General features: G+C 47.0%; 1 protein-coding gene across 4 annotated transcripts in view; it reads left to right on the top strand.

Moving 5' to 3' along the window:
* Aff3 (ALF transcription elongation factor 3) overlaps window positions 1-12,087 on the top strand; it is a 498,796-nt gene that overhangs the window by 36,041 nt on the left and 450,668 nt on the right. For all 4 annotated transcript variants that reach the window (XM_052193067.1, XM_052193068.1, XM_052193066.1 and 1 more), the window contains exon 2: window positions 1,708-1,860. In XM_052193067.1, coding sequence (XP_052049027.1) covers window positions 1,808-1,860 — 53 coding nt within the window. In that variant the 5' untranslated portion in view covers window positions 1,708-1,807. The remainder of the gene's footprint in view (window positions 1-1,707; window positions 1,861-12,087) is intronic.

Below are 12,087 nucleotides of genomic sequence, written 5' to 3'. Positions count from 1 at the left end.
GGAACTATTCCAAAGCTGGGAAAAGAAAAGGATGCCCCCCCCCTCTCCCACGAGAGCTTTGCAGTCCTGTTTCTGAGAGCATAGAACTCTAGTTGGCTTTTGGGTGGTCTACCTGCACCCAGAACTTCCTTAGTTCTCCTTCAGAGGTGGATGAAATGAAAAAAAAAAAAAGGCATGCTTCTAGGTTGATTTTTATCAAAGGGGCTACATTTTTGGCGGCCCCACATGGTGGCTCTTCTTGTCTAGAAAAAGGAACAAAGGCCGATGCACTCACTGCGAAGGCCTCCCCTTAGGGCATGCGGGGTCTGGTGTAAGTGGTGAGCTTGCTCGGTGCTGCTCTCTCCAGGAATCCTGGGGAATCCTGAACAAGGATCTAGGAACTGTGGCCAAGAGCATGGGAGAAGGGAGCCCCATGCAACACCCCTGGGTCAGCATGGGATCCTCAATTTTTAGGACAGAAGCGCAGAGATGGAACTATAGACCTGCTCCACATCTCCAGTCCCCACTCTCAACGTGTATATAATAATGAGCGAGGGGGGAGCAGTCTTTCAAACCAAGGGAGTAATAACAGCAAGGGCTTTATTTTTTCACAAGCCACAGTGGTACTCTATCATCTTTCCAGCTGACAATCTGCCACTCTCCAGACAGGAGAGGAGGCGGCGGGAAGTTTGTAGTGGAAACCCAGAGGCCTTTCCAGTATGAAATAAAAAGAAAGGAAGCTGCTTTCCAGGGACCGGGCAGCAGAGAGGTAGTGGGATACCCCTCGTCCTTCCAGCCCCCAGGCTAAACTGCAGCTGAGAGCAGGTCTTGGAAGAAGCTTCCTTCCCGCCTCCTCTTTATTTCACTTAAGTTACTGGCTCCAGATATTTGAAACGATTTGTTTTCGGCGCTGCCGTGGGCTGCACAGTTAACTCTCACTGCGCCTGGGGCGCCCAGGGTTTTTCCTTCCTAGCACCCACCCCAGGTCTGCAAGCGTGCACACCTCCCGCCACAGCGCCCTGCGGGTTCCGCTTAATTTGCCGAGGACCAGAAAGTCCCTGCTGGACATGGGGCGAGGGCGAGAGACAGGGGGCTGCTCTGCTGCAGGCCGGCCTCGGCTCGGCACAGCATCCCCTTAACCTCGGCGCCTCTGTGCCGCTCCCTCCGGCTCGCAGGACGTCCCCCGCAACCCTCAGGGCCACCGAGGGTCTGGAGAGATCGAGGGGCGCGGGTGAGGAGGGCGAGCCGGCCGCCCGGCCCGAGAAAGGGCGCGGGACCCCGAGCAGCCGCACGGGGAGCGCGGGGAGCGCAGGGGCGCGCGGGGCGGGCGCGGCGCGGGGCTCAGGACGCGCGCGCGCGCCTCGGCCTCGCCCGCGCACACGAGCCTCCCGGAGGAGAAAGAGGCGGGCGGGCGAGCGGGCGGGCGCAGAGCACCGCGCCGGCGGCTGCAGCGGGCCGGGCGGCCGCGAGGGAGGGGCGGAGGGGCGGGCGCAGGCCGGGAGGGGGCGGCGGCGCGGCGCGGCACGGCGCGGCGAGCGAGCTCGCGGCTCTCGGCGAGTGTGGCTGCGCGCGAGCCGGCGAGCGGGTGAGTGCGCCGGGCGGGCCCGGGAGGCGGGGGCCGCGGGGGTGCCGGGCGCTGCGAGCCAGGGGAGGGTGGCTGGCGGGCAGGCGGGCGGCGGCGGCTCGGGCGCGGCCGGGATGCACCTTAGCGGGCGCCTCTCGTTGCAGCGCGCGGGCGGCCCGAGGCTCGGCAGCGGCGGCGGCGGACACAGCGGCGGCGGTGGACACGGCGGCGGCGGACTCGGCGGCGGCGCTGACACCTCCCACCATGGACAGCTTCGACTTAGCCCTGCTCCAGGAATGGGACCTCGAGTCGCTGTGGTGAGTCCCGGTGCTGGCGGCTCGGGGAGCCGCGCTGGCCCCGCCTGCCCTCACCTGGGCCGGGACGCCGGGTGCCCGGCCGCCGTGGGGGTGGGGTGGCTCGGGGACACCCGCCTCGCTGGCCGGCTCCTTCCAGCCTTGGCGGGCTGGATGCTCGGCCGCCTCCCCGTGAATTCGTTGGTCTTCGGTCCCGTCCCCTCCCGGCGGTGCTGCCTGCTCAAGGGGCCGGGCTCTGGCTGCCACAGGAGGAGCGCAGCGGCAGAGGGGGAAAGAGCCGATTTTTAGAACGTGTCACTGATGCCTGAGAACCCACCCCTCATCTCGCAGGCCCTCTCAGCTCCCTTCCTTCGGACTGCGCTCCCTTCCAGTTCCCGAAGAGCCTCAGGCTCACCACCTCTGTGACCCCCTAGAGTTGGTACCTCTATGAAGTACCCGGAGAGGATGCTCTCTCTCAAGCTCCTGCTCAAGCCTGGAGCCTGCATCCTTCTTCTGTCCTGCCTCACTCCTACTCCACCCGGGGCAGGAGGCCAGTGTGTCTTGGTGCCCGAATTCCAGAGGCCTTGGCCCAGGGAGACTAATTTCCCGGAGGCTCACAGTTCCTTTGCACCCTTCCTTCACACATCCCCATGGCGGAACTCCTCACTCTTTTTGTCAAGCTCAAAGCTGGCAGCCTGGAATGCACTTGGGGTTCCAGTTCTCGCTATTCTCGAATTAGGGAGAGCTTCTGTAGGTAAATCACAGGTAGATGCAATTTAATTCCAGTTGCAGTTGTCTGAAAAAGCCTATTGGCTGCTTCAGCATCCTACACATTGCCCCCACCCCTTCAATGTTTCCAACCAGCCCTATTCAGGTGGTAAAATTACTGCTTGTATATTCCTGGAGGAACTTGTGTTATGTTTAATATTTACGGGGATGAACATCTGCTGGAACAAGCATATTAACTGCTCTCTGTTCTGCCTCTGGTAATCGCTGATTGTAGAGTTGAGCGTTTCCCTTCTTTTTAATTCAGTAAAGAGTTCACATGTGTCTAAAACTGCAAGTGGTGTGCACATGAATATGCGACGCACAATTTTAAAGCTCAACTGCTTTATGATTTACGGCTCACACATCGACGGCATGTGGACATGTGGATCTCTGCAGTGACTTAGGCTCAGAGTAACTTTTATTTTCCTAAAGACAGGTGTAACAAAATCAACTAGACACAGAGCTCACCAATTATCGAGCAGTTTCTTATAGAAGATCTGACGGTGACTACAGCTTGCTCTGCATAATGCTAGCGCCTATAAAACACACAAGGATGGGCTCCAATGTAATAAAACTTATATATATTACACTGGCAACTTCAAAGAGCTAGTGTAGAGAGAATATGGAACATGTTATTACTCTATAAAAGTTGCTAATTACTGTGTTGCTGTTCCTGGGGTTATTTCAGCCTTTCATTTACAGATACCTATTATTTTACGGGTTTACCTTTTGAAATGCTGGTTTCTGGCACACACTCAATAGCTTCCCAGATAACAACTGTATTTTAAAAATGACTTTTGCTTTTTAAGATCTAGGCAGGCTTGTAGTCAAAGGGAAGAACTCACTTTCTGGACACATTTTTCTGCTGCTTATCCATTTTCTGCTTCAAATTGAACTCCGGTGTGGTTTTTATAAGTTGTATTTTGAGACTATCAAAGGTAATGTGTGGACCTTTGTGGCAAGGGCTCAAGCTGTGTCTTCAGTTCCCAGTAAATTATCTTGAATACTGTCAAAGAATGCCTATCTTTAAATGAATAGATATCAGATTTATTTATTTATTTGTTTGTTTATTTATGAGATCATATCTCTCAACATAGTCTGGGCTGTCCTGAAACTTGCTTTGTAGACTGAGCTGGCCTCAGACCACATAGACTTTACTTCTGCGTCACTAGTGCATTGAAGACATTGCACCAGCACAGCTGGAAAGCATTTTTTTAAAAAGCCATTTATACTCAATCAGATTTGTAAGCAATATATAGTTTCTTGGCTTAAGAAAGCATGTTAGATTTCTTGATTACAGTACAGTAGAACAGTTTTGCTTTAGAGAAGGTTTCTTATTTTGTAGATATAGAATTTACATTACAAAAGGTTATTTTTCAGTAAAGTTAAAGATAAAGCAAACTACTTGGGTTTGCATTTCAAATATGTCAGGCACTCTCTTAGTTATGGACCAATTTTTGCATGACATTTCTAACTCAATTTTAGGATTTATTAAAGACTTTTATGTTTACTGCTTAGTTTTAAGCTCATGCATGATCAAAAACATGTAGTCTCTGTCTCTGTCTCCTCTTTCTCCAGCTCATTTTTTTTTTTAAAGAAAGTCTTGGTGTGCAAGTCTCACACTCAAGGTAATCCTCCTGCCTCATCTACTTAGTTCTGGGGTACCAGGCATGGGCCCCTCATGCCTGACATACTTGATTACTTTCTGGGTCTGATCTTTCCGTATCTGTTATCTTCTTGTTTGAATCTGAAAACATCTCAAAAATAAGTGAGAGTACTCTCATTTTATAGATAAGAAAATAGGAGCTTTAAACTGTTAGGTAACTGAGCCAAGACCAAAAAAATGAGAGCAGATATTTTAAGCCTAATATTTGCTATATACTTGTCAGAGGCATGACCATTCTATGTCCTAGCTCACTTATTCCCCAACAAGAAACTTACTTTGTACAGACTGTTGTTGGTCTGATTTTTACAGAGAGGAAAATTGAGACTGGGTGATAAGGTACCTAGTCCGAGTTTACACAGCCCTGACTTGATGAAGAATTAGCTTCAGGGTCCACTTTCCTGATATTAGGGCTATGCATTCTCTAGAGCCCTGCAGATGTCTTCCAGATGGTGAAGAGTGGCTTTACAGGAGTTACCAAGCAAGACCCTGACATCTGCAAGTTAAGGTTGTGTCAAAATATTAAAAGAGGTCAGAACCTTCTTAAATGGTATTGATTTTTTTTAAAAAAATCTGAAAACCAAACGCCATAAATTAGGAGTGGTACCTGTTAATTATCTTATGAAAGGAGATATAAACTTTAAATAAAGAACACTGAACACATCTGTTTCATCATAGAAAATAAAAAGCGCCCATCTTTGAGGAGAGGAGGTACAGATTGATAGTCAGAGACTTTTATTTTGATAACAGAACAACTTTTTCTAATTGGTAGACGTTGAATCCTAATCAAATATTAGTTTTGACTGTGGCTTTGAACCTGAGTGTGCTTCTTGTACATGCAGGAGAATGAGTCTCACACCACTACAGACTATGAAACCAAAGTGTGGCCAGTGTGATCCAATCAGTTGGTAGGAGCCCCTGGGCCCGTCTCCTGCCCGCCTCTCAAGCCCATCCTGAAGCACAGATGCTTGTTTTTGGGCAGGAAGGATCAGATAAATGCCTGTTCATCTCAGCTGTCCCTTAAAATGGAGATGGATGCTCATAAGAAGGTCAGAGATGCAGTGAAGGGGCTCTTCCTACACTGCAGCTTCTGCAGACCTGAGTCCTTAGCCGAGGCAGTCATCCCAGGGAGCAGCGTCTCCCTTTGCTTCCAGTCTGCTCTTTCTCTAGGGGTCCAGTCATTTTTGACCCGACTGCTACACGTATCAGGATCTCTAAAGTGATGGCCACCTCTCCTGACAGACCCGCTGTTGCTTTTGTTTATTCAGTTCATGCGTCTTTATTGGTCGTCTCTACAGTGTGACACCTTCTAGTGGCTGCTGTAGGGATGAGCTGGGTAAGACATGGTTGGGCTTTCCTTCTCTGGTTTTAGAGTTGGACGAGAACATAAATACAGAAGGAAGTTTTCTGCTCTAGAGAGTCAGAAAAGACTACTCCCATACTTGGAACTGGGGTGGGTAATACATGGACAATTTCTCTTAATTTTTATTATTATCTTATTTATTTTTTAAAAGGCTTCCATAGAAGAGGTGGCTTTTGAATTAAGCTTTGGGAGATGAACTGGCTTTTACAGATGATAGTGGAAAATGGTATAGGGGCATCTAGAACAAAGGCTTTTGTTGTTGTTGTTGTTGTTGTTGTTGTTGTTGTTGGGGGTGGTGGTGGTGGTGGTGTGTGTGTGTGTGTGTGTGTTTGTCTAGGGGTGCTTTTTAATGACAGTAGAATTACCTGTACCGTGTATTTTAAACACACAGCCTAGTCATCATGAGACGGTTTGTCAAATGAGAAAAATTTTCCAAAACCAACTTATATTTACCCTTCTCTAAATAAGAACACCTTTTTATTCCTAGGGAGAGAGTCAATCAAGATGGAATCATAAATATTAATAAGATCTTGCCTCCAGAGTCCCTACTTTTGTGTTCACCCAGGCATTCTACACCCCTCAGGTCCAACCCTATGGAATTGTAACCCGTGGGGCAAGAGAGACAGCTCAGCACTTAGAGTGTTTATTGCTTTTCCAAATGACATGCGTTCGGTTCTCAGCACTCACAGGAGGCAGCTTATATCCACTTACGATCCCATCTCTAGAGGAATCCAATCTTCTCTTCTAGTTTCCATGGGCATATGCTGCACACATCCACATGAACATATTCACATACATAAAATAAAAATTCACAAGGGAAAAGGAATTGCAAAATATCAAATTATAACACATCGATGTTTCAAGTCAGTGTTCCTGTGGCAGGCATTGCTATTGGACAGGCACCACGGGTTTAAAGCTTTTTTATTCTGATGTTAATTCTGCCAGGGGCTGCCCCGTCCCCAACCGCCCCCAGCTAAGAACAGTGAATCAGTCCTCAGGTGATCTCCTGTGATCCTTTCCCCCATTTTAACTGGTCAAATAAAGGTTAGAGCCTGTGATTGGGCAGTGGAAAGAAATGGTGGAACAGGAGGTCTTGGAGAGTAGGGGCAGATAGGAGGAGGAGAAGGAAGGAGGGAGGAAGAGGAAGAGAATACTGAACCACAGAAACTACAAGTAGCAGTGCTCAATCTGCTCAATCTAGGCATATAGCTTATGAATATAATAGCTAGATTGTGTGTTTTTTATATGGGCTTATTGGGGTTGATATTTGATATCTATGCACATAAAAATCTGAAATACAAAGCAGGCACTGCCCACTGGAGGAGGCATGGGCACATCCTGTTGAGAGAGTATAATATTCACATATTCCTGGCACTGAAATGTATTCTGAGGAAGTAGAATTTCAGGAGGAGGAAATAAAAGGGAAGAGAATCCATGTGGAAGGAATAGCACAAACAGACCTGGAGGGAAGAAAGTGTGGTGTTTATTTGAACATAAAGTTATTAGCTAGGGCAGGAGGAGGCTGGACGGAGCTCCTGCCAGGCTGTGGGAAACAACAGTATCAGAACCCGCTGAAGGATGCTTCCAGAGAATCAAGCTATGCTCTTGATTCTTTTCAAGTCTGTCACTCCGAGGCATGCCCAGGACAGGCCTTCAACAAGGCCCGAGGGTTCCCAGGCTTTTCGTGTTAGGAGCTTCTAGAAACTTTTCATCTGGGCACTCAGGTTCCTGGACCTTTTCGTCCATTGTTATCAATGTTGAAGCTTCTCTCTGTCATTTCCTCTCTCCTATTGGGTCAAAATGGCCCACAAGGCATGATTGGAGGGCTGAGTGCATGCATCCTGAATTTCCTGGAGGTATTTCAAGGAGAGTAGCCTTGGTCAGCTACCTACACTCTCATTGGCTGAAAGTGACAACATGGCCTTCGGAGGAGGCTTTCCTCCTTTGAAATTGCATGGTTGAATGCTTGAAATTGCATGTACCTGCCCTGAGCACGAGGAAGGGGTCTCGATAGGCTCCAGGGTGAAATTTTGTTGTTGCTGTTGAGAATCCTTCCTTTCAAAAGTGTGGTTGTGTGGAAGAAGCTGGAAGGAGAACATGGAACATGGATGTTCTTGTTTGGTGAGAGGCAGCCACAGCCCCTCCCCCCCATGTGGCATGGGTTGAGGAGAGTTGGGTAGGCAGGCTGGTTAGTTCAGGATGTGGAAGTTGGGGGTTGCTGCTGGCGTGGGAGACGGGGATGTAGGGATAAAGGGAAGGATGCTCTTTGGAAGTCTTTGGGTTTTAATCAGATGCCTTTTGGTGACAATGAAGACGTTATTACGTGTGTGGAAATGATTCCTTCCTGTGTTCCAGATTTTCTTTTGTGGAATGTAGGAGGGTTATAAAATGCTAAGAATCTATTTTGGGAGAATGTCCCAGTAAGCTAGAATGTGTAATCAATGACACTGCAGATTAGCAACTCAACAGGCCCTTCCACTTAGCAGAGGTTAAAATAGTAGTCAAGTTAAACAACAGATCAATTTCTCAACATGCAGTACTAGATTATTTTGTGCATAAATGGGATTTTAAGATTTGAAATAGATTTATCTAAGTTTTTCTAGTTTGGGGGAAGAAAACCTGGGTGGCAAAAATCAAAGCCATAAAAGAGCATATTAATATCATTTGATACAAAATGTTTCCTTGTTTTATTCCCAAGCAAAAATCTGTAAAACTTACTTTCAACGTTGGCCCTGTTCCCTTTTGTCTGGAAATGTAATTGGAGATTTTGGATTCAGCTGGCTTCAACCTTGCTTTCTGTTGGGCTCTGGACAGCTCAGTTCCTCCCCTCCCCCCACCCCGCCCCAGTCTAAGTCTTGGCTTAATCACTTAAGAGCAATAATGGCGCTTGTTCCGCCTGCCTTACCTCCTAAGGTTGTGACGTTCCATAATAAAAGCATCAGTCACTCTATGAGGGCAAATATGAATCTTTTATACCCTTTGCCTCCTTAAAATGTCTTTTTTTAAATAAACAAAGACGTTTATTGAAAGATCACATGGAGCCCGCTTCAGCTGTATGTAGGGCACACAGTCCTTGGCTTGACGTTGCAACCCAGGGACATATTTGAGGGGAGATTAGTCTTTCCCAGTTTTGTGTCATAGTGCAATAGATAAATGTGATTGTACTAGCGACTTATTTAGACACATGAAGCATTGCATAATCTCCAATGTTTCACTAAGAATATATTGTGTTACTAGCCATTACATCAAGTGACTTCATTTGTCACTGTGGGTCCCGTTACAGTATGTCTGACTAATCGCAATGTAGGTTTAGTAGAAACAAAATACAGTTATACCAGGCTATGAAGATACCACATCAGCTACATAAGAGGTGAAATGAGTTTTAATCTCAGATTACTACTACTTGGGATAAGATAGGGGGCCTTGGGTGTGTGAAGGTGGTACCCACACTGGGTGGGTGGGTGGGTGGAGGCCGAGGTTGCCTGTAAGGCAGGGTGAGAGCATTTATCAATGATGTGACCGAGGCTATGTCAAAACATGATTACCTGGATAAGTGCACCAACAGTAGTGGGCTGTCTGTGAGACTCTGTGACGAGTATCTCAGTATCTCTGAGATTCTAGTTTTTATCAAATAGACACATGCTAGAGTCACTTGGAGGAGGAAACCTGAATCCGAGGAAATGCTTTCAGCAGACTGGCCCGCAGGCTGGTCTGGGTAGAATTTTCTTGGCTAATGATTGACGTTGGAGGGTCCAGCCCATTTTGGGTGTTACTGCCCCTGGTGTGTATATAAGATCAAGAAAGCAGGCTGTGCAACCATCGGACTGAGCACAATGGAGGAGCTAGAGAAAGGACTCAAGGAGCCGAAAGAGCTTGCAGCCCCATAGGAGGAACAACAATATGAACCAACCAGTACCCCCAGAGCTCCCCGGGGCTAAACCACCAACCAAAGAGTACACATGGAGGGACCCATGGCTCCAGCTGCATATATAGCAGAGGATGGCCTTGTTGGACATCAAAGGGAGGAGAGGCCCTTGGCCCTGAGAAAGCTTGATGCCCAGTGTAGGGGAATGCCAGGACAGGGAAGTGGGAGTGGGTGAGTTGGTGGGGGGGGGGATGTTTTCAGAAGGAAAATATGGAAAGGGGATAACATTTGAAATGTAAATAAACTATAAAAAGAAAAAAAGAAAGAAAGCAGGCTGAGCCAGCTGTGGAGGGAAAGCCAATAAGCGGCATTCCTCTCTAGTTTCTGCTTCAGTTCCTGCTTCCCGGTCCCTGTCTCTAGCTGCCTGCCTGGGCTTCCCTTCCCTCCCTAGTTGTTCTGGTCCTGGTGTTTATCACACTAACAGGCAAACCAGGGTAGACTCCTTCCAGCTGCTACAGTCTGAAGTCCCCCCCCCCATCTGAGTTCCCCTTCCTGGAAGGGGGACCAGAGCTCACAGAAGGCATTAATTGTAGTCCCTGGGTACCTCTCCACTGCAGTTTTTCCACTAGCATGTGGAGAAAGCCAGGGAGGGACTTAAACTTCCTCTCAGACTTTCTCCCCAGGAGGGATATTGTTAGCGGAGGTAAGCAAAGATGACTGCAATTTGGAGACCACACTAACATATCAACTCACAGTTATGTGCTTACCTTGATACTGAAAATAATTTTACTTTTGCTTTTTCATGGGCAGGAAATTAGTTTTCAGAACCCCCCTGGGGGTTGTAATGCGAGCCTCTTAGTCTTAGTTAAATTTTTCTTGTCATACCTGGGCTGTTTACCTCAGTTAGGAAGTGACAGAACACATTTTCTGTCAGTGTTCATTGAAATGTTAATTAGCTCCCTGACAGGTAGACAGGAAAAAAAAAAAAAAAAAAAAAGAAACCTTTCCTGTACTAGATCAGCTCCAATTCTGGGAAATAATCTGTTTTTGTTTTTAAATTGGAAAAATACATTTTTATTTTTGTTCTTTTTATTTTTGTTGTTGTTGTTGTGTTGTGTGTTTGTGTTTGTGTGTGTGTATTTATACTGTTCTGTAGAAGGTATCTAGAGGATTAAGGACCAAGGAAAGCTGTTTTGAGAGTAGAGGTCAGTGTACTTAATGCACCAGGGAACATCTGAACTTTAATGGGTATCCAGATAGCCCGGGAATCTTGTTAAAATATAGATTTTAATTTAGGACCAAGGTGGGGCCATGGGTTTGCATTTCTGATGGGTTCTTGAGTAACGCTGCCTCCTCGCAGGACAGACACTGACTTGTAAGGACAGACATCACTCCTTTTCAGAAGGCTATTATTCTCTCTGCTGCTCAGGGGAGATTCATACAGGAACACTGTTTCCTAGTGCAGGGAGGTTAAATTTAGAGGCAGCATTTATTTTATTGCTGTGTCCCTTTTAATACAATTCCAATGAATGAGAGGGTGGTTACTTGTATCCTAATGAGGGCTGATAGACATAAAACGCTGAGTAAACACACTTTGTAACAAAGAAGCTAATCCCTTTTTATAGCCATTCCGTACTTGTTGTTTCTTCTTGGTCAGCTGTTGCTACTGCAACTGAAGGGGGTTCTGGTAGTACCTAGACCATCCTAAGACCTTTAGGATCTGCAGGGACTAATGGAGACTCAACTGATGCCCAGAATGGAGACCAAATGTCCCCTTTCCTTCTCAGTCATGCTATCTTTGGGGGGAAAGGGGTGCAGGTCAGAGTTTAGGGGGTGGCAGCAGTTTAGAGCATAATTGCCCTACTTGGTGGTCATAGTCCCAAATTATGGCTTTCCCAGTGTCCTGGGAGAAGTCTCAACTCAAACTCTGTGAAGGGAAGGTTTTGGATCCCTCAGACAGGCTTTCTATCCCAGTGTGACCAGATGTGTTCCACTCTGCCATTACCAGAGAACCTACCAGGGTAGGTGGGGAAACTTCCTCAGTTTCCCTGACTACTGAATCCTATTTCAATAGAAAATTAAATGTATTTAGGGTTAATAAAATACAGTGTAGCTAACACTGTACATTCTGTGTGATCTGTGGGAAGGGTGTTAGCTTAATTTTATTAACGAGGGTGTCCTCATACATGTGCACACACACTTCCCTTTTCTAGGATTCAAACAACTTAACGTTTAGGAGTTGGACAAGAAAAATGACTTTTCAGGAATAGTGGGGCAGATTGCAATCTGTGGCCTTACTTGAGGCATGCTGATTGGTTAAGGTCGTGCTTGCAGAAGTCTTTATAGTGTCATTAGAGCCTCAGATCTTATTTGTGTTTTTTGTGGACATGATACTTAGCACCTGTGTGTCACAGACTGCTGTGCTGCCTGACTAATCGCGTCTTACTATGCCTTGAGCTTGTCGTGTTGTCCTCTTCTTCCTTTTCTTCTTTCTCTTTTTCCTCTTCTTCTTCCTCCTCCTCTTCTTCTCCCCCTCCTCCTCCTTCTTCTTCTTCAGGTTTATTTATTTATTTATTTTATATATGTGACTAC

Source organism: Apodemus sylvaticus, chromosome 9, assembly GCF_947179515.1.
Source record: "Apodemus sylvaticus chromosome 9, mApoSyl1.1, whole genome shotgun sequence".
NCBI lineage: Eukaryota > Metazoa > Chordata > Mammalia > Rodentia > Muridae > Apodemus > Apodemus sylvaticus.
The sequence above is the reverse complement of the archived record's forward strand: the minus strand, read 5'-3'. Positions and strand labels throughout refer to the sequence as shown.